Source organism: Camellia sinensis, chromosome 13 (assembly GCF_055761805.1).
Source record: "Camellia sinensis isolate YWXY chromosome 13, ASM5576180v1, whole genome shotgun sequence".
NCBI classification, from domain to species: domain Eukaryota; kingdom Viridiplantae; phylum Streptophyta; class Magnoliopsida; order Ericales; family Theaceae; genus Camellia; species Camellia sinensis.
Window position 1 is genome coordinate 26,617,102 of NC_138973.1, and position 23,373 is coordinate 26,640,474.

The 23,373-nt window shown below is 31.1% G+C and overlaps 1 protein-coding gene across 1 annotated transcript; it reads right to left on the reverse strand.

Annotated features, from left to right (window-relative positions):
* Positions 1 to 7,247: 7,247 nt before the first annotated feature.
* On the reverse strand, positions 7,248 to 15,884 carry LOC114319217 (glycine dehydrogenase (decarboxylating), mitochondrial). Its single transcript, XM_028266225.2, has 16 exons — positions 15,782 to 15,884; positions 13,702 to 15,324; positions 13,194 to 13,439; positions 13,038 to 13,115; positions 12,846 to 12,946; positions 12,573 to 12,768; positions 12,322 to 12,447; positions 11,707 to 11,892; positions 11,511 to 11,624; positions 10,313 to 10,465; positions 9,325 to 9,513; positions 9,108 to 9,185; positions 8,728 to 8,853; positions 8,544 to 8,642; positions 8,256 to 8,373; positions 7,248 to 7,691 (listed from the first exon to the last, which is right to left on the reverse strand). Exons 2-16 carry the CDS (start codon positions 14,947 to 14,949, stop codon positions 7,597 to 7,599), a joined length of 3,153 nt encoding a protein of 1,050 aa, XP_028122026.2. The 5' UTR covers positions 14,950 to 15,324; positions 15,782 to 15,884; the 3' UTR covers positions 7,248 to 7,596.
* Positions 15,885 to 23,373: the final 7,489 nt, after the last annotated feature.

Sequence of the window (23,373 nt, forward strand, 5' to 3'; positions counted from 1 at the left end):
TATTCATGTTGACTATTAAATTTTTTAAAAAATAAAAAATTATTACAGTTGAAATTGATATAAACAGTAACAATAACATGTTATTCTGTTTGAAAATTACTCTATTTGACAATAACATATTACTCTGTCACACAGTAATATGTTACTCTGACAATATTGTTCAAGAAAGGAAAAAAAAAAAAAAAGATATTTTACTTTGTCCTTACTCAATTATGTGTTTTTTGTTTAGGGGGTTTATGAAGAAAAATAAATTGGGTTGTTCTTTTCACCAAATAAGGGTTTAATGGAGGGGTTTTCACTAAGTTTTCCTTAAAAATATGTTTCAATTAATAATTTAAGTAATTTTATTAATTTATAAGAGATTAATTGTGAATTTCATTTTTTTTAGTTAATTCTGTTAAATAAAAATCTCTAACAAGGGGTATTTGTAATTTTTCAAATCATAGGAGACAACTTGTACTTTAAATAAATCTCAAGAAGTGTATTTGTAACGGATTTATAAAGCAACAATGATTCATCCCACTAAAAATATCATCACTAATAGCACTAATGCATTAAAAAAGTAAAAAAAAAAAATACAACTCCAAGACCAAAACATCACATCATTAATGACGGGACCCACTGCCACCTAATTAGTGGGAGCACTAATTAGTGCTCCCAAGCATTTTTCTTTATAAAGAGCTTGTTTTTGAGAAACAACAATGATTCATCCCACTAAAAACATCACCACTAATAGCACTAATGCATTAAAAAAGTAAAAAAAAAAAAAAAAAACACAACTCCAAGACCAAAACATCACATCATTAATGGCGGGACCCACTGGCACCTAATTAGTGGGAGCACTAATTAGTGCTCCCAAGCATTTTTCTTTGAGAAATTGGCTATTATAATTAATTTTTTTAGTTATTTTTTTCTAGCAAAAAAATAATAATTTATGTTCAGGAAGTTGGTTGGATCTTTTTTGTTTGATTTGATAGTTGTGGAAAAAAAAATGGTGATATGATTATAATTTGAATATGATATTGTTATATTAACTATTTTAACTTATTTTATTTTTATTGATTATTTTAGTTAAAAAAAAAAAACCATTGCAAGATAAGGTAAAAGTTAATAAATAAAAAAATAGATCGGTTTAATATTTATAAGCTTTTTTTTTTTATCATATTTATTTTTAAAAATTAAATAAATAAAATATTCGTCATATAATGAAAAGAGTTTGGCTTATTTCAAGTTGAGGTTGTTTGGGATATCTTAAATAAATGTACTTTTTGTCTTTTTGGACTAAAAAATTGAGGAAAAAAATATGGATGTTTAGGTTAACTTTTTGACTTTTTATGGAAAAATGTGTATTAAAAAATTGTATAAATTAGTGTGTAGGAAAAAATTAGAATTGAGAGTTGTGCAGCCGTAATTTTTGATTTTTGGTGAATAGTGATAACTTTGTAATTTTTTGAGTAACTTTTTGACTTTTTAATTTTTTGATAACTTGTCAAACTTGGCCTATGTTAATTTGAAAAAGCGTTTGAATTTAATAAGCTCATTTTAAAATCAATTTTTATGATTTCAAACCCATCACTTTACGGTTATCGAATCAAATTTAATTTTTTTCATAAATAATATATAAAAATTTTTTATAAAATAAATAATTTAAATTATTAAAATAGGACCACAGTAAATTCCACGAGTCCCTCAATTTGAGAGAAATCTAACAATTGAGAGAAATCTTACCCTTGTTTTATAGTGTGAGTCAACGTGAAATGTGTTGGGCTAGTGTGGGTTGGGGTGCATCATCTTGCAATTTCAATTTCTTTTTCTTTTTCTTTTTTTGTTTGGTTAAGTTTGAGATAAAAGAACATAATAGTTATTTATGTTTAACTGTATTTAGATAGATTATATAAAAGGAAGAACATAATAGTTATTTATGTTTAACTGTATTTGGATAGATTGTATAAAAGGAAATAAAATAAATTCTTGCGAATTATATTCGTAAAATAACATTTTGTTTAGTATTTAGATGGACTACTTTAGTATTATATAAAATTACTAATTATCTCAATTTTTTTTTTTAATCTCCCAATCTCTCTAAAATGTGAAATATAAAAGAAATCAAATTTTCTTTATTTACTTTTATTTATCTCATTTTTTAATAATTTAATCAAGTTATTAGAACCATAGAAATCGGTGTGCTGAATTTATTTATTTTAATCTTAATCCATTGATCACCATGGAAATGTTTGTACTCAACATTTTGAGTGTGTTATATGTATAAAAGTGTTTTAATACTAATTTAATATAATCTAATTAATTGTGTCAAGTATTTTGATATTAAATTTGGCTTTTTCATAAATGTGTTAATTTGGATGTGACAAGAATAACATGATTAATAAATATTAATTTTATTTTTCTTGAAACTCATTTCTCTAATTAATCAATCATGTCAAGTGTCTTGACACTATAAATTTGTTTGATAATGTTTATGTTTATAATTTTGTTTATAAAAAAGCTTTAAAAAGTGTAAACAAAAAACTTATATGGCATCTATTTTTTTGTTTCCAAAAAATTTATGAGATACTATAAAGATTAGTGTAAATTTTTTCCCTTTTTTTGATTCCTAGATTTTTTTTTAATAATAAAAATACTTATAATTTGTGACATAATTTAAAAAATGAAACATCATAATCTCTAAATATTTTATAAAAACCATATGAGTAATTTTACTATGTCTAAAAAAAATTCTTGAAATTTTACTACAACTAATAATGATCATGAGACCAACTTATCATGTCTACTGTATTTATTTATTTATTTTGGATATCTCTAATCATGTGGTTGAAAATTGATAACTTATTAATGTAACTCTTTCAAATGGTGGCTAATTGCTTGCAAAATTGTATGTATCAAATTTAAACACACATAAATTTAGTCAACCTCAATAATTAATTAAATTTTCTTGTGAACAAGAAAAAAGGATATTAGGAGAGAAATAATTAGACTTGCCACATATTTAAAATGACTAATCTAAAACTTTAGATAGATATCTAATCATCAAATGAGTATATCACACATATGTTTGTGTTGATATCTCTAATCAAATGGCTCAAAATTCGATTGATTGTTAGATAGATGTCTAGTCATCAAATGAGCATATCATACGTATATTTGTGTTGATATCTCTAATTAAATGGTTCAAAATTCAATTAGTTGTTAATTAGATTGTCACTCTTTAATGCACAACTATTCCGACAAATGACTATTTACATATAAATTTATTTATATTGAATTTAAACATTCTTTTAGCCGATTTCAATCATTAATTCACTTAAATTTTCTTTTTAAACAAGTGAAAATTCGTACAAAAATACTTAACAAAGTTTCACACTAGTCAAAGAAAGTGTGTAACTTTATGATTACTTCTTTTATGTTTTTTAGCATAAGTTTAGGGCTATTTTGGGAGTTAAAAGTTATCTTTCAACTTTTAATCCATTTTGGATCATATTATCTTTCACAATTTTTACATTTTTTTTTTAAAAAAAGTCAAAAAAGTAACTTTTTGCCATCTTCTCAAAACAATCCTAGTCACTGGTCACATTAATCTTGATAATTTAGAGCTCGTTTGGCATAAAAAAGCCACAAAAAAGACAAAATAGACGTTTTAACCTACTAAGACAAAACATCATATTTAATCCATAATCATTTTATTTTTTCTTTCACAAAAGTCAAAAATATCAAAAAGTCTATCCCAAACGAGACTTTTTAACTAAAATAACCAAAAGGTCAAAAAGCTAAAAAATCACATCTCAAACGAATTAGTTGCGTAATAAGTGATTGTCACTAAAACGGCAAATTTATAGTTTTTTCTTTGTTGGTATGGACAACTAAACAATTCAAATTTAGCCAATAACATTATTGGTAATTTATGAAAAAACTTTTTAATAGGTAGTTGGTTGCTGGTGAATTTGATTGTGTAGAAATTAAACTACTAGGTCATTTTTCTACTTTATAAATTAGGTTTCACTTTGTTGCCCTAGAAATTAAACACTTCAAACTATGTATTTACTTTTCTGCATTAGGTTTTAATTGCTTCAATTAGCCTTACATAGGTCAAGTTTCCAAGCAAAGTCTTTTTTTTATTATTACTTCTATATTTTTTAAGTCTATACGAAAAAGACCAATTACCCACCCTTGAAATAGAAAACATGAATTTATATTGTGTAATCAAGTAGGAACAAACATAGCATAAGTGCAACTTGTCTTTTCAATAACATCATTCATGTGTATACTTTTAAGCTTTGCTTTCAAATGTTAGTAGTGGAGATCTTCTCCTCAATATTAGGGTTATTAAAAAAATTAGATGACTCGGTCAAATTGATTAATTTAACAAAAAATTAGTCAAGTAGTAACAATGATAAGGTTGAGTGACGATCTAACAACAAATTCAAATTGACTCGATCTATGAACAAACTCATCCCTTATAACAAGTTTAATTATCTAGACTATCTAATAAGTCATCTTATACCTATTGGTCTTGCATACTTTTTTACAAAATAATCGGTAAGGTTTAAGGTCTTGATTGGTGAAAGCACGCAAGTTAATCAAATTAAGGTTTACTTGCATCCTCTAGACCTGGAGAATGGAGATAGATTCAAGAATCTCTTTCACACAATTGAAAATTTTCCTGAAAAATAACCTGATTTGGGAGAGTTTGACCATTAATAACATTATTGTAACTCTCCTCCCTAAGGTGCCAAGTGGTGGGTAAGAATATGGTATTTCAGGGATGTCAAAAAAATTTAATTAACAAAAAAAAGTGGGCTTCCTTGCTGATTTTACATGGTTCAAGTGATGACACCTTTCAAATGTATAATTATAATTGTTAAATTTGAAGGATTTTCAAATTCAATATTGGGAAGGAAAAAAAAAAGTACTATAGACGCCTCCACCAACAAATTGTCTTTCCACATAGTTGATCTGCCTAAATTAGTTGATTAGTGAGCTCCCTCCCTCATCTCTATAATAGGCCAGAGATTAGGCTACAGTTATTAGGCCGGAGATTCCACTACATCTTTTGTTTAGATTTCCTAGCCACCAAACACTCAGCTCTATTAATGACCACTGCTAACATTTCCATCCAAACCACTATTTAAAATAACACTCTTAAATTTATTTTTAATAATGTTGATGGTAAATTTCATATTAATTGTTAATGGGGTGGTTTAAAAGGACAATATTAGATAAGTCTATAGCACTCTCTTACACATACAACTCAATCACACGTAAATAAACTTGGGATAAAAAATTGATCAGCATAAAAGCACTTAAAATCTAGTTTTCATATCGTATTAAGCATTTGTTAGTTGTTAGTAAGGAAATGATGACAACACAGAATAGTAAACCCAACTTTGTAAGATTTTAATCCATGATAACCTCACACTATAAAGTAATAGTACATGATCACTAAGTTTAAAATCTAGTTTTCATAACGTATTAAGCATTTGCTAGTTGTTAGTAAGGGAATGATGACAACGCGAAGGATATTGAACTTAACTCTGTAAGATTTTAACCCATAACCTCACATTATAAAATAATGCTACATGACTACTAAGTTAAAGGGTTTTGTGAAATTTGAAGAGAACGAATCTAAAACTAAGGCCTCGTTTGAGAAGTGGCTATTTTAGTAGGCTATTTGGCTTTTTGGCTATTTTAGTAGGCTATTTTAGTTTTTGTGTTTGGCAAGATGAGATTGATTTTATTTGAGTTGTTGTATTAAAAAATGTGTTGAAATGATGTTTGAAATTAAAATGACAAATTTGTCCCTAAAAAAATATTTTTTTAAATTACTATGAAGGGGTAAAATCGTAAAATGTTCATTGATGGAACATTTTAGGCTGCCCACTGCCAACTGTGCAGTCCTTTTTTTTTTTTTTTTTTTTTTTGAAAAAGCTTGCAAAAGTGGCTTTTTGGCTAAAAAATTTTTTTAGGCTATAATGGCCTCTTTAGGCACTTCCCAAACAGCGCCTTATGTATTAAGTGCTGGGAATTTTAAAGTATATGAAACAAATTTCAGTGACATAAATGAATTTTAATAACAAAATCTCAACGTCTTTTAAGTATGCCATAATACTACGCACACTAATTGGTATACTAATTAATATATCAACATATGTTATGCTATTATCACTTCAAAACTGTGAACTTCACCTATTATATACAAATTATAAAGACTCAAAATCTCTAAAATTATATCACATCATCCGTTAATACACTAATTGATATACTAATTCACACATGTAGCTTTAGACTCAAAGCATGACTTCATTTCATATCCTCAATTAACTGTTAATTTTTTTTAGTAATGATATACAAACAAATAAATTTTACAAATATTTTTAACTAATAAATATATCATTTATCATATTATTGTAATAAATCCCATTTTAAATTTCAAAATTTTCATTATTACACACATTACCGTTCTAATATAATTGCAATAGGGTAATCTAGTAACGATTGATTTTCATTGATTGCTAAAGCTTCTCTTACTATTTGCCAAAAATTAAATTTAAAAAAAAAAAAAAAAACCTTTAAATAACACAACTCGATGGTCAAAATTTTGAATGCATACGACACAATTAAACTCTGGGCTGGCAATGACTCAAAATGTTTGATTGCCAACTCAAATCTGATTGTCTACTACACATATGATGTAATACTGTAAATTATTTACATTCTTTAGAAATAAAATAAATATAAAATAAGTTTTACTTATATTTGTAAAAATTATTATAAATATAAACTGAAAAATGTAAATATAAAATTACTAGGTCAATGTCTATCACATACATTATATACGGTCTGAAAATCTCAATTAACATTAAAAATTTACATCCATGGACTCAATCAAAATTGGCCAACCATTTGTCATACCAACTCTTATTTCGGATTGGGCCAGCCATCTCCGGTAGGCCTTGGGCTGAAGGGTTTGAAGCCCGGCCCAATCTTATCGTGTCACCTGTTTTTGTGGTAGAGCCTTAGCTAACTCGATCTCATTCAAATTTTAAAATTTTAAAAAATTTAAAATTCAAAAAGATATAGCATGCCTCAAGGGCTCAACAAAAACCCGTCTGAGCCCGGACTAGGTTTGAGATCCGACCCTATCTCAGCTCCCTAGGGCCCCGGGCAGGCGCAGCATATGTAAAAAGTTAAAAAACCTAAATCACAGAAATTTCCAAAGATCCAATAGAGCACTCTTTTCCTTCATATAACTTGAATTTTGATTAGAAAAATAACTGAATGTAACATCTTCCTTTGACAAGGATTATGACGGCTAGTAAAAATCAAATACAGCTAAAGAGGAAAAATCATTGATAATTACAACATTTGAGATGCAATTAGCAACAATTGTTATTGAAACAGCTGATCATCAAAATTTCGTACGATGAAAGTCAGCTATCATAAAGAAGCATATCAATATGGACGTTTTTTTTTTTTTTTTTTTTTTTTTTTTTTTTTTTTTATATATATACAAGAGGCTGAAAAATAAAAAGTTTTTCGTGACCATAAAGGAACCTCATGTTCTGCATGTTGTGACAGCGAAGCTTAAGCAGTAGCAGCGGCTTGTTCTTCAGCAACCTGGGATGCGGGGAGAAGGGTGCAGATGAGGTTGCGATCGCCATACACATTGTCGACACGTCCTGATTGTCACAGCCACATCATCACAAAGTTCAGATACAAACACATGAGGCAGCATTCAAAACACAACAATCAAGAAATAAATTGAGTGCAACTATTTTAGAACAATGTCAGAAAATGAATTAACTCGAGTGGGTAAAGTAACACATATTAGAATAAAATGAGAATTTGTTGTTCACAAATAGTTTGTGATTTTACAATCTTCACAAATGCTGTTTGAATTACTGGATTCAACTGTTTCTTTTTTTCTCTTGAAACTGTGTTTGGATTATAGATTTGGGTAGGGATTTGAAAAGAAAAAGAAAAAAGTGAGAAAATGGAAAACAAATTTAGCTTATATTTCATTCATATTTCCCTACTTTATTTTTTTCCACCACAAGTCTATATTCAAATCCTAAATCCAAACAGTCTTAAAATATGTACAGAGGAATTCCTCATTTTACATCTTCATACAGGCATGCAGAAGATGCAAAGCAAGAGATGATAAGACAAAAATATTAAAAGAGAACCTGACAGTAGGTTACTTTCGGAAGAAAATGGGTGACCAGATCTGGAGAGATACACACCTGTGGTAGGCCAGAACTTGGCTGAGCGGAGCCAAGAAGCAGGGAAGGCAGCATATTCCCGAGAGTATGGTTTTGACCATGTATCTGCCATCAGCAGTGATGGTGGATGAGGAGCTCCCTGCACTTACACGTTTTAGTTAATTTTCTGATTTTTATTTTTTTATTTATGTGAATTCAAAACATAGTTGCAAGCATAGAGATGCATAACATAAGACATAAAAAATTTTGAGAGAACACAATTGTCAAATTTCATAGTTATCAAAAAGTCATAGAAACAACCCCATTTACCTTGAGGACATTGTTGTTAATATCAGCTTTTCCTTTCTCAATATGTGCAATTTCTTCTCTGATGGAAATTAGAGAATCACAAAACCTGTCCATCTCTGCCTGTATGACAAAACAAAGCGCTTTCAGGACTCGAGAAACTCGAAAAAGGACAGGGCAAGAGAAATTTCTCCTTTCTAGAGCTTACCTTGCTCTCACTTTCAGTAGGTTCAATCATCAGTGTGCCTGGAACGGGCCATGACATTGTTGGTCCATGAAATCCATAGTCCATAAGACGTTTAGCAACATCTTCAGCCTCTATTCCGGCAGTATTCTACGAGGACAGTGGCTTGGAATCAATCACATGAATAAAAAATAAGGTAGTGTTTGATTCACTGGAATAAAAGGGGATTGGAATGAAATCCTTATGGAATGACCATTCCCTTGCAATGATGAACGATGATTCCATTTGCATGCACTTTTCTAAACTTTTTTAGTGAACCAAACATGAGAATGGACACAAAGATGAATGATCATTCCAATGAACCAAAAATAAGGGTATTTAAGGTGAATGATAGTAAAAGCTACCTTGAAGCCCCTCAAATCAACGATGAATTCATGGGCGACTGTTCCATTGACACCACGGAAAAGAACTGGGTAATGGTTCTGCTAACCCAAAGCTAAATAAATTAATTCTTGTAGGCAATTAAACAAAATAATCTATGAATTTACTCTCATAAATTTTCATGGCTGCTGTGTTCAAAAGCCTAAAATGCAATAGACAATCAAGGAAGAAGAGGGGGACCTCCAATCGTTTTGCCATGTAGTTTGCATTCAAGATAGCTATCTTTGATGCCTCTGTGAGCCCCTTGGACCCCATCATGGCAATGTAGGTGTAAGATATTGGCAAAATAAGTGCAGAGCCCCAAGGCGCAGCAGATATGGTGCCAAGTGGCTGCATCTTGTCGGGGGATGGTATACCTCCTGTAGATACCTTCAGTTTATGATAACAAATGAATCATTAAATGGACAACAAAGATATGCAGTAGTTGAATATGAATAAGATTCAGAATGCAACAGAATGTATTGCATGAGCACCTACAAAACCCAATCAAATCTTCAAAAACTCATTGAACTGACTTTAGTTGCTTAACAATCACCACCAACAGAAGAAATTAGCAATGGTGCTAATGGTATGATTTCCATTTAACTCTACCTTTTAAGCGTTTATACAGTACAAGTTGTAAGACAAACTTAAAAGCAGACAACCGATCTTGTAAGTCTCTGGTCAAATAGAAGGAAAATTCTCCATTAGAATGATTCTGCAGTGGCTTTTTCTTCTTCCTAGGAGGAAAAGTAAATAGGAAAAAAATGTGGCAATGACATATGCCCGTATCACAATTCCTCAACTGGCAGTTGCAGAAGTTTGATATTGACAAATTGTTAACCACCATCTCATCTATCTAGGAGGAAAAGTAAATAATAATAAAAAAAAGTGGCAATGACATATGCCTGTATCACAATTCCTCAACTGGCGGTGGCAAAATCAAAGTTTTGATATTGATAAATTGTTAACCACCATCTCATCTAAAATTTTAATCTGCTAAAGAGGGGTAAATTTATTGTTTATTTCCTCAACACATGCCCCCTCTCAGGTGTGGCCAGTTCTCCTCCATAAGAAGGCAAAATACTATAATAATCGAGTAGGCAGTGAGGTTCAAAACTAATCGAAAAACTTAAGCTGTTAGAAAGGGATAATTTTTAAAAATAATTGGCATTGAATAAGCACATACCACAGGATGTGATGGCAGAAAAGGTGCCAAATGTTTCTTCACACCAATAGGACCCATGCCAGGACCGCCTCCACCATGTGGAATACAGAATGTTTTGTGGAGATTGAGATGACAAACATCAGCACCAATAAAACCCGGGCTGGTCAAACCAACCTGTAAGTACATAGAATTATTAAAAACTGTGTGCAGCCTGCTCTACTCATGAAAGTAAAACAACCATGCATTGTACAAATGGAAAAGGAATGAAATGAGTATGTCACCAGCACCAGTAGAAGAAAACAACCATTAATTGTTAAAAACGGAAAAGATGAAAAACTGAAATGAAGTCTCATTTGCCAAGCAAATCATTTCTCTTCAAGTATGGACATAAAATTCTAAACATATTTTCCAAAAGAATGAAAAAGGGAAAAGAAATCTAGATTCACAGCCAGGATCAAAATATAAAGTGTCTCTTGATTAATACTAAAAAATTGGAGAGATAAAAAAATAAAAAATAAAAAAATAAATAAGCAGACATTGCATCCTCAACATAGGCACCTAAAACAGAGAGAAGAAACAAGAGGATGTATAAGTCAAGCGCCACAAGCAATTACACGAACAATAATGTCATTCTACTAACTCCTCCTATGTCATGATGTAGAGTTTTATTTTTCCACAGCCAGTCCTATTAACTGCTAGGGCTAAAGAAAACCCATTAGCAGGGAAGTAAGTCCAATACTGAAAACAGATGGGACGTCTGAAATTTTATCTTCCAAAGATAGACTTTTGTGAACATGATGCGTTCTCTTAAAAAATGTTTCTGAAACTTTTGGATATCTCTTAAGGTATCTGGAAGAAAATTTTGAACCAATCCATTTAAAAATAAAAAATAAAAAAAAAATCCACCAATTTGAAAAATTCCGACTTGACAGTTCTACTAATCTAATAAAATTGGCAGAGGTGCTCATGGTTATTAGGACTGCTAGTATTTTTCAGTTGAGGTCATACTGTGCTCATAGCACACTTTAGTTTTACATGTTTACTATTCTAACCACCTATGCCAACCCACTCTGGAAAAATAGCAAGAATTGAAAATGACAAAAGAGTAAACGAACCTGCCACAAACAATCACATAATTTTACCAATTAGATTGTTGAGAACTATAATGGACATATCAAAAGAGACAAAGTCTGTAGGAAGACAAGAAGGATAGACAAACCTGTGCATTCATATTGGCACCATCCATGTAAACTTGACCTCCGTTGTCATGTATTATCTTGCATATCTCATCAATGCCTTCTTCGTAAACACCATGTGTTGAAGGATATGTAACCTGAAGTTTAAAATTATAAAAAATAATCAATAGATAAAAGTGATAAAATAAAATTACTGTTCCCCAATGTGAACTGCAATACCATAAGGGCAGATAGATTTGCCCTATTTGCTTCAGCTGCCTTCCTTAACTCTTCAATGTTGATGTTTCCCTTGGCATCAGTTCCTACAGCAACAATTTTCATTCCGCACATAGCAGCACTAGCAGGATTTGTCCCATGTGCAGAGACAGGTATAATGCAAACATTGCGGTGATGGTCTCCTCTTGCCTACAGTGTCAATTAACTGGTGATTAGCAGAGTCATTTCAACAAGAAGCTTATTACATCATCCAAGCAACTTCTACTTAAAAAATCATTGATATAGCATACAGCCTCGGAAGATGTTGAAATTTCCTTAATGCCCTGAAAAATAGCCTCTTTTTTATTAACATGTATGATTGACCGGGCATCTTATTTGTTTCCAGAAGCATATAAAGTACCCAGGTCAAGTTCAGGTGAGAATGAAATTGTGATGAGTGCATGAGCACTTGGTATCATAAAATTCTAGCATCAAAACATCAAATCGCAAGGTGTTCTTTTGGAGGTCTGCCTAGAGGTGACCGTCGCAAATAAATATCACAAGCATTCTGTTATGACTCGAATCCATTGTTCCCAGGAAATAAAAAGAAGTCTATCGATGCAATTTATGTCATCATACCTTATGATATGCGCGGATGACCATGAGACCAGCGTACTCCCCAGCAGCACCAGCATTGGGTTGCAAAGAGAATGAGTCAAATCCAGTGATAGTACACAATAGTTCACCTAAATCTTTGAACATCTCCTGATAAACAGAATGCCATAGTTATGTATTGTAATGCTGGTTTTTGCTTATTTATACATGAAAATTACAGTTGGAAATTCAAAGTAGAAAAGAAGGAAAAGAAAAAGAAAAAGCATTTCCATTACCTGATACCCTTCAGCCTGCTCACTAGGCGCAAAAGGGTGCATATCACTAAAGCCAGGCCATGTCACAGGCATCATCTCTGTTGTTGCATTCAACTTCATTGTACACGAACCCAGGGGAATCATGCTATGACATAGTGAAAGATCTTTTGATTGTAGTTTATGAAGGTATCTAAGCAGCTCATGCTCCGTATGGTATCTGAAAAAAAAAAAATGAAAGTCAGATTGGTTTTAAACTATAAGATGATGGCAAATTCAGTAGAAAGATGGTCATACGAGTTGAAGATTGGGTGAGTCAGATACGGGCTCTGCCTTACAAGGCCCGAAGGGATCATGTTCCGAACCTCTGGTGCAAGAGACGCAGCAGTAAATGTCACCTGATAATTAACACACAGGTTTTTTAGTGATGCGGTAAAAAATTAAATTATTACCAGTATTCAGTTTGGAGACAAAATAAACAATACTTACAGGCTTGCCACAGGCAAAAATTTTAAATAGCTTGTCCACATCCTCTAAGGTGGTTGTTTCGTCAAAAGCAACAGTGACCTGAAAGATAATGACACTTCAATAATCTCATAGCATCTTCAATTACAATCAAACTAACCACTTTTAAATCATACTTACAGTATTCTGGTCCACTATCCGCAAATTCATCTGGTTCTTGCAAGCATCATCTGCAATTGCCTTAGAGTCAACACATTTAACCTTCACAGTGTCAAAGAAGGGAAGGCCCTGAACCTCTACTGCCCCGAGTTTCTTCAGCCCAGCAGCAAATGTCCCTGCAAGACCATGTACCCTTTGGGCAATGGTTTTAAGGCCCTCTGGACCATGGTAAACAGCATACATTGCAGCCATGTTTGCAAGGAGTGCCTACATAACAAGGCAAAAATCATTCAATCAAATCCAAGCAAACAATACCCTAAAAGGAGTGGATGTTCCAAAGTGAGATGTGCACCCAGAATGTATATTTTACTCTACTTTTTCCTTTTCAATAGAGGGAGATCCTCAGACCCTTTTTTCTACATACAAGCAGCATCCAGATAAATTCAACCAGGTTCAAATTTGAACGGGCCAATTTACAGAACTTATAAATAAAAACATAACATAGAAAAGATGGGTAACGATATCCTACCTGAGCAGTGCAGATGTTGCTGGTAGCCTTGTCCCTCCGGATATGTTGTTCCCTCGTCTGCATTGCCATGCGCAGAGCAGGTTTTCCTGAAGAATCAACACTCACACCGATAATTCTTCCTGGCATCATCCTTTTGTACTCTTGGGAAGTGGCAAGGAAGGCTGCATGAGGACCACCATACCCCAAAGGAACCCCAAACCTTTGAGCCGAGCCAACAACAATATCTACACCAAATTCACCAGGAGGCTTTAACATTGTCAACGCCAACAAATCAGTTGCCATGACAACCTTAACCCCTTTTGCATGTGCATTCTTTACGAACTCCCCATAGTCCAAAACTTCACCCTCTGTTCCCGGATACTGTACCAGTACCCCACAAACATCGCCTGATGTGTAATCAAGGTCTTTGAGATCAGCAACAACTACTTTAAGATCAAAACCATCGGCTCTAGTCTTACACACATCAATTGTCTGCGGGTGACAGTTACTGGCAATAATGAAAGTTTTCTTCTTTCCCTTTAGAATATTATTACACATAGCCATTGCCTCAGCTGCAGCAGTTCCTTCATCAAGTAAGGAAGCATTTGACATGGGGAGACCAGTAAGATCCGAAATCATGGTCTGATAATTGAGCAGGGACTCAAGACGACCCTGCGCAATCTCAGCCTGGTACGGAGTGTACTGGGTATACCAACCAGGATTTTCCATAATGTTCCTCAAAATCACAGGTGGAACAAAGGTGTTATAGTAACCCATCCCAATGAAAGACTTGTAAACCTTATTCTTAGAAGCTAAATTTTTCATGTGCTCAATCATTTGGCTCTCAGTTAAACCTTCATCAAACTTAGAAAACTTCATTTTATCTAAACGAATCGACTTAGGCACCGTCGCATCTATAAGCGAATCAAGACTATTGAATCCACAAACCTCAGCCATTTTGGTTTGTTCTTCAGGGGTTGCAGAGTTATGGCGGCGGGGAAAAGTATCACTTGGTTTCAAAGCTTCAACCGATATTGATCGAAACTGAGACCCAACATTGTATGACACATTCCTCCCTAGTAACAAATCTGATCTACTACTTTTTCCATGAAACACATAGGCAGACAATGAAGAAACATACCTCGAAGGCGAATACATTACCGGCGATGATGAAGAGCTCGTCAGAGATTCATTTGGGCGGTACTGCTTAGACTCAGAAACCAGGCGTCTGAGAATTGCCCGGTTTGCGAGCCGCCGAGCACGATCCATGAATCAAAAAAATTTCAAAAGAAACAAATCACAAGTTTTTGAATTCAACCCAAATGTTGAACTCAAAAAACCACCACCCCAACCCAATTCCCCCAATGAACCAACCACCCAAACAATGACCCAAGATTTGAAAAGTCTATACTTTTCTTATTGCTTTAGCTAGTGGCTGTGGTGGGTTGGTGATAATAATAATATACTTTCTTCATACATGTATGTATATATATATATAAATAAACTATTATGAATCAATCAATTTCAAGATCTGGTGGGGGTGGGTTGGAGGGTGAAGAGTGCGTAGGTTAAGCTAGACTGCGCACCAATGTGAAAAGAGACAGGATGAGCTTACGTGGATATCATGGTCTTTCTCTTGGAGACCTGCAAGCCAATCGTTATAGTGAGTAAAAAACGACATTTTTGTATGTATACGCAGCAAATCTCTGAAATAATCTATGAAATTGAAAAGGAAAATAAATGTATGGAAGGCATTGAATCAAGATTGGATTGAATTTCAATGGATCAAACTGGGTTTCGATTCAATTTCAAAATTTAATTCCAAATAAGATCCAAAAAATTGGAAGATTTTGGAATTGTTGTCGAGAGATTCTTCATTGTTGGCAGATTCTCTTACACATTTGGGTTATCGCTAGCTCTCACCTCACAAACTTCAAGGTTCAAAAAAAAAAGAAAAACTTTATCTGTAGATTGTTGTATATAGAAATAAATAAAAAAATATATATACAGTTACACAATGCATATAATTAGAGATGAGCGTACAATGTAGATGTGTGTGAGAAATCTAGGGTTAGGGTTTGAAGGAATGAATGAGACTCACTTGGATCTGATTTTGATTGTGATTTTTGTTGTAGAAAAAATGATTAACACTTGAGTAACAGTTGATTGTGAATTTATTTTTAATGACTACTTGCCCATTTTTTATTTTTTTTTTAATTTATACAATTTTAAAATTTTGATATGCGTAGATAGTTGAGTGAATTTTTTTTTTTACTTTTTATAAGTGAAAAAGTTATGTGATTTTTTGAATAGACTGTAAATAAGTTTTTGAAGAAATTATAAAAAATAAAAAATAGATTTGAGTATGGTAACAAAATAAATTTTAATTTATTTTTAATTTAAATTATTTTTTTATTCTCATTAAATAGAAGAGATAAAAAAAAATACATATGTTAAATATTTTATTGAATTTAACGACTAAAAATAATATTTTTTTATCGATTTTACTTAACAAAAATAAACGAATGCTTTATATTGAAAACAAATCAAAAAATTAAAGGTAAATTACAAATACATCACTGAGATTTGATTAAAATACAAATCGCCCTCTGCAGTTTTGAAAATTACATTCCATCGCCTGAGGTTTCTAATTTCATACCAAATCACCCATTTTATTAATAAATCATCAAGCCAATTAATAGTTTTTAATGATATGATAAATATGTTTCAATTAATAATTTAGGTAATTTTATTATTGTATAGGAGAACAGTTATGAATTTTATTTTTTTAGTTAATTCTGTTAAATAAAAAAATACTAACAATGATGTATTTGTAATTTTCTAAACTACATGAGGCAATTTGTACTTTAAGTAAACCTCAGGGGATGTATTTGTAATTTACCCAAAGATTAATGTTTAAATTGATAAAATTAAAAATTCAGAATTTATTTTATTATAAAGTTAAAACTTAAAAAAAATTGCAATTGTTCCAAGTATATTTACATACTATTTTTATTTTGAGTGTAATTCGTAATCCATTAATTTTAGATGTATATATTTCATATTTAAAATGATTTTTAAAATAAAAGTTTATGATGAATAATTTTTTTCATGAAAAATACTTGGTTCAAAGAAATAGAGGGAGTTCGATTTCGTTCGAATGACGCGTCCGGATGATTAGCATCACCCTTGTCAATTAAGGCTATCACCTTTGTCAACTGATATGTCAACTGACATCTAAGCTAATGATATTCCAAATGACTTGTCAAGCAACCACAAATTTGAACAATTCAGATGAGACTAAAGCCTATTTTGACTAAAAAAAAACTACTTTTTCAAATTTGTTTGTCTTTAGTAATTTTTTTCAAAATTATATCAAATTTTTTTTTATATCCATCTTGCCGATACGAATCTAAAAAGTATTTTTTTTAAAAAAAATCATTAAAAAATTACTAAAGACGAAAAAAAGCAAAAAAAAAAAAAAATATATATATATATATTTTTATCTTTTTTGAATTTTTTAAGATTTTTTTTTTTAAAATTATAATTTTTTGGTTCATCTTTGTCAAATTGAATCTAAAAAATTAAAATGTTTTTAAAAAATTCAATAAAAACAAAAATAAATCAAAAGAAAAAAAAGAAAAAAAAGAAAAAAAAAAAAGGTCAAAAAGACACTTTCCAAAATACTCCTAAACGGTGTTCAAAAAAAATACTCCTAAATTGGATGGATGATGTATTTTCATTTAGCATGTGAAACTAGTGGGGCCCATTGATCAGAAATCGGAGGATTCTCGGATCTTTGCTACATTGAGGCCAAGTTTGGGGACTTTAAAAAAAGTTAAAAAGTCAAAAAGTTATTCAAAAAGTTAAAAAGTTAACACTATTCACCAAAAGTCAACAATTACGGCTGCACAACTCCCAATTCAAATTTTTCCCTACAAATCAATTTTTACAATTTTTTATTACACAATTTTTAATAAAAAGTCAAAAAGTTAACCCAAACATCCATATTTTCAACCTCAATTTTTTAGTCTAAAAAGACAAAAAATGCACTTTTTTAATCTTCCCAAACTTGGGCCGAATCATTGTACTCTCTCTGTCTATTATTTTAGAAAAAAAGAATTTTTTTATTACCGTAGGATCATGAGTTTATATTACAAAAGGACGGTCCACTCTTTGACTGTTCCAAATTCTTTGCTATAATTCTAACATAAAGGGTCATAATTTTTGTGATTTAAATGATTTGAAATTGTCAAAATAATATCGTTTTGAGTATAAAATAATTTTAAAATTGTTAAAACGATGTCGTTTTAACAATTTCGAGCCATTTGAGTCACAAAAATTATGACCCTCAAATATTTTTCTAATTCTAATTAGGCAAAAAAAATATTTGCTATAACTAGAAAGTGGAATCTGCATAGTCACATTTTGTAACATGTCGTATCAATAATGATAGTGAGTGCTAATAATTATGGAACTCTAATTATGTGGTAGTCAAAATAAAAAAACAAAATAAAGACACACACAACCATCATAAGTGTGAACCACTTGTTTAGAGGCATGTTAGAGCTCTAAAACATTTTTGGTGAATAAAATCTCTCTTTAATTTGTCAAAAAAAAAAAAAAAAAAAATACTTGGGAGCACTAATTAGTGGTGTTTCCACTAATTAGGTGGCAGTGGGTCCCGCTATTAATGATGTGATGTTTTGGTCTTGGAGTTGTGTGTTTTTTTTTTTTTTTTTACTTTTTTAATGCATTAGTGCTATTAGTGATGATGTTTTTAGTGGGATGAATCATTGTTGGGATCGTTATTAAAGAGAGAAGTTAAACAATAATATATAATAAAATAAAAAAGGGAATAGTTAAATTTTTTTCATTTTTATACTGATGATTGAGATTTTTCTAGTCATATATTTTTAACCTTCTAATGAATATCTTGGCAAACCGAATCCTTCAGATCTAATTCCTCAATGGTTAATTTACGAAGTCCAAGATAAATATATTAAGCCTCCGTTTGGGAAGTGGGTTGGCTTTTTGGTTTTTTGGCTTTTTTGGCTATTTTAGCCTGGGCTAAAAAGCTTGGTTTGGGAAAGACTTTTTGGCTTTTTGGCTTTTTTGACTTTTTTTGTGAGAGAAGAATGTAATGATTATGGGTTGGATGTGATGTTTTGTTTGTTATGACTAAAATAGCCTATTTTGTTTTTTGTGGCTAAAATAGCCAAAAAAACCTGAAAAAGCCCTTGCCAAACGGAGGCTAACTTATTTTGATAACACAAATAGAATAACAATATTGCATCATGTATATGATTGAAATTTGTGATGGCATCGTGTTACAACGGTGTGTGCCTAGTCGTTGTCTCAAGAAATAATTTTATATATCTTGAGATTGAAAATTTTGACCATCATGTCATAGTGGTGTTTTTAATCACAGATTGTATAATTTATGGTAAGTGAATATGTCTCCGTTTGGAAAGTGGATTGATTTTTTAATTTTTTAGTTATTTTAGCTTGGTTTGGGAAGAATTTTTTGATTTTTTGACTTTTTTAGCTTTTTTTGTGAGAGAGGATTGTAATGATTATGAGTTGAATTTGATGTTTTTGTTTTTTGTGGCTAAAATAGCCTATTTTATTTTTTGTGGCTATTTTAGCCAAAAAAGCCTGATTTTTTTCTTCCCAAACGGAGCCATATATGTTGTAATGATATCACTAGATGGCTTAGTGGAGAAGTGATTCAGGTTTGAATTCTGTAAGATTTTTCAGTGGATTTTTTTTTTTAAATCTCATACTGTATTTCGATTAATCCTAAATGTTTTGTGGCGTGTAGCCGAATTCTATTAGTATCTTGGTGGTAGATTCCTTCTTTTGGGTTGGATTAAATCTAACGTGTAGTTGAGTTCTATTGGTGTCTCAATAGTGAGTCTCTTTTTATGGGTTTTAGGTTCTTTTGTGATGGGTAGTTGAGTTCTATGTCTCGGTGATGGGTCCCTTTTTATGAGTTGAGTTAATAACTGCATTCTATTGGTGTTTCAGTAGTGAGTCCCTTCTTATAGATTGGATTAAATCTGACTGACAATTAATTATTCGATATGTGGCTGAGTTCTATTGATGTCTCAATAATAGATCTCTTCCTATATATTGAATTAAATCTGACCGGCAATTGATTATTCCGAAACTAAAACCCACATATGCGGTAATAACACCACAAATCATCTTTTTTTACGGATCTATATATATATATATATATATGTATATATATATATGTTGTAATGATATGTACTATAGCATATGCCAACAAGAGTTTTGGTAATTCTTATTTTTAAGAATTGTGGTTGGTGTACCAAACTTTATTAATTACAAATTTCTGCTTCTTTGGTCCTCCCTGGACCCCATATTACGCTGGATCGGATCTTTCCGAACACAAGAAACCTAATAAATAAATAAACCAACAAAGGTAGTATACACCCCCCCTCTCTCTCTCTATTTTTATTTATTGATATATGACATTACAACGAAATTTAATGGACTATAATCATAATAAAAATTAAGCACAATACATAATATTAAAAAAAAAATTGAAAAAGAGAAACTCCAAACAAATAAAATATAAGGGTTCTGATCGATGTACTAGCCTTATTGGTTAAACTAGGATGGTTATAATAGCTTTCTTTCTTGCTTTAATAATATTGTATTTGAATTTTAAATTTATAAAAAATAAAATAAAAGAATATTTTTTTTTAAACAAAAATTGTTAATTGTTCTCTTTAAATTTCTCTCAGAATCTAAGAATCGGGGATTCAAACACAACACAAGAGATTGGGAGCAAATTCATGTTGACCAAAGCATCCAAGAATTAAGAATTGGGATTCAAACACAACACAACAGATTGGGAGCAAATTCATGTTGACCAAAGCATCTAAGAATTAAATATGAACAGTTGCATAAGTATCAAACACAACAACCAATTGGAATCTAAGATAAAAAAAAATGGAATCTAATAATAATAATAATACAACAGCCACATGGGGCCCTTGTGATTATAATATGACAAATGTAACCATTTAAGCTGTCAAGTTTAGGGCTGCTTTAATTAGATTGAGTGGTGTTACATTTTTTTAATTTTATCTCTCTAAATTTCACTTTTAATAATGTGGCCTATTCTGATGTAATACATGAGGTGGGCCACGTCATTAAAAATGGAATTGAAAGGACAAAATTAAAAGATGTAACATCATTTTAATTGTAGCACTAATTGAAACTCTTTATTACTAGCATTAGTCAACTGTATATTTAACATCTAAACCAAACTTCGAGCATGTGCTTATAATCTTGTCAACATCAAACGGTTTAAGTAGTCAATAATACACAATTCAAGGGAGAAAGTTTGTTTGATTGGAATTTTTTTTTGTTTGTTTAATAATCAAGTAATACTATATAAATTGAACTATTATTCATTTTGTGAAAAAATGAAACCAATCAATTGAAGCATATCCGTTTCAAATAGAAAGTAATCCATATACCCCTTTTTTAAAAAATAAATAAAAGGGAAGATCAATTTTTTGTTTGAAAGTATTATAGTCACACCTCTCTACAGTTTCTTACAATTAAAGAGACACATTTCTTGGGATTTTTTAAATAATGCTGAAATTCCTTTTAAAATTGTTAATGAAAAAAACCTTCATATATGAATAATTTGATTAAAAACTTAACTCTTTGTAAAAAGGTAATTAGCTATTATTAAGAGGTCTACTTACCCTTCCTCTTTAATGTACCACACACACACACACACACACACATATATATATATATATATATATATTTGTAATTAGTTATAATTAATTTTGAAAAAATAAAAAATGTTGAACATTTCTTAATGTAACTAACTATATAGAAATTTGACTAGTAAATTGTGTAAGCCAAGTCCATTACATTGCTTGGGCTTGTGTTGCCCTCATACTATTTGTGGATAACTTTTTGTAGGCCCATCCTTAAGGCTGGGCCAGTTCAGAGAAATTAGAAGAGACGAATTTTATCATCAAAATGTTTCATAAGATAACGCGAAGTTCCATAACAAACACCCCCAACATATTATAATTTCTTTTATCAAAATGATTTGTAATATTTATCATCACACCATTCATAATATATAACCACTATTGTTTATAATTTTCACTTGAAGTTGTACACTATAGATCTGTTAATTCATAACATTTATCACAAAAATTGACATGATTAAAACCACAAAATGACATAATATTTTTTACGGTGTGTCACACACACCATAGATTTTTTCCGTATAAAATTTAATTAGAATCATTTTCTACATTGGTTAATATGCAGCACTAAAACATCAGCTTTGTTGAAAAAGCATGATTAATATATCATAAATTATGCGTCCCAAGACATAATATATAATATTAATTAGCAATCAATAGTGAGATTTGGACCGTATTATTATTATTATTATTATATATTAAGTTCCATAAAAAGAGATTCGTGGGTAACAGAAGAACCACTTTGATTGATGAAAACTAGATTGTGTCCACGTAATGGGGCCGACATTGCTTCATGTAGCCTGCCTGCCTGCCTGCCTTGACACCACTTGGTTAGATTCAATGGAAAGTATATATTATTCCAACCAGAATATGTATATTAGAAAGCAAAGCTTGTTTTTTTTTGGGTGGGTAAAAAGCAAAGCTTGTTTGTGATTTTATTGGTGAAAAAACACATGAAATGTGAACCGCATTGGTGTTTGGTGGTGGTGTGCTTGTTTGGTGGTGAGGGGTTGTAGGTGGAGGAGGTGCGACGTGGTAGTGGTGGAGGAGGTGCATCACGGTGGTGGTTGTAACAAATTAAGATTTTTGAGATAAAATTACTTTTTCAAAATGAAATATTTTAGTTGTCAAAAATATCAGTATTCTATTTTTAGCGATGAACTTAACGTTTAATAATGAATTATTATCCTTTTGAGATAAAAAATTATCTAAAAAAGTAAATTTTTTGGCATCAATTTTTTTTTTTATTAGCGATATTTTTAAAAATTTATTCCTAAAAATCATTTTTGGACTTTTCAAAAAAACCTTATAACGACTAATCTCGTGATGACATGATTTGATTCTTAAATATTTGTTACAACAAAATTTTCACTTTTGAGTCAAACAAGAAAATTTAATATCTAAAATTCTTATATGTTATACTGTGATGATAGTGGTATGGGTGGCGGTGGAGGAGGTGCATGGTGGTGTGGTTGGCCTATGTTACATACAGTGGGGAAGGAGATGGAATGAAGGATAGAGGAATGCAATATCCACTTTATCCCTAAAAACTAGTCACGTCTGACACGAGGCTAATTTTTGTCAAAATTTATATTATCGATTAGATTCAAAATGAGATAAAATTAAAAATTAAAATTGAATAAATCAAAAGTTAGGAACTAAATTAATATAAGTGACACACAAAATTATTGGTGTAATTTGCCTTATATTTTATATTTCATGTATGTTTTGACATTATTCTTTTATGAATTCCAAAATAAGCATTACACAAATGTAAAATCATTTCTAGCTAGCTAGGAAGATCATCACTGTTTGAAGTGCTTGAAATGGAAAACCCTAGTCTGTGTTTTGAGTAATAAAACCGGATAAGATTAAACTGGAAAAAAAGAAGAAGAAAAAAAGATACTATATATTCAAGAGC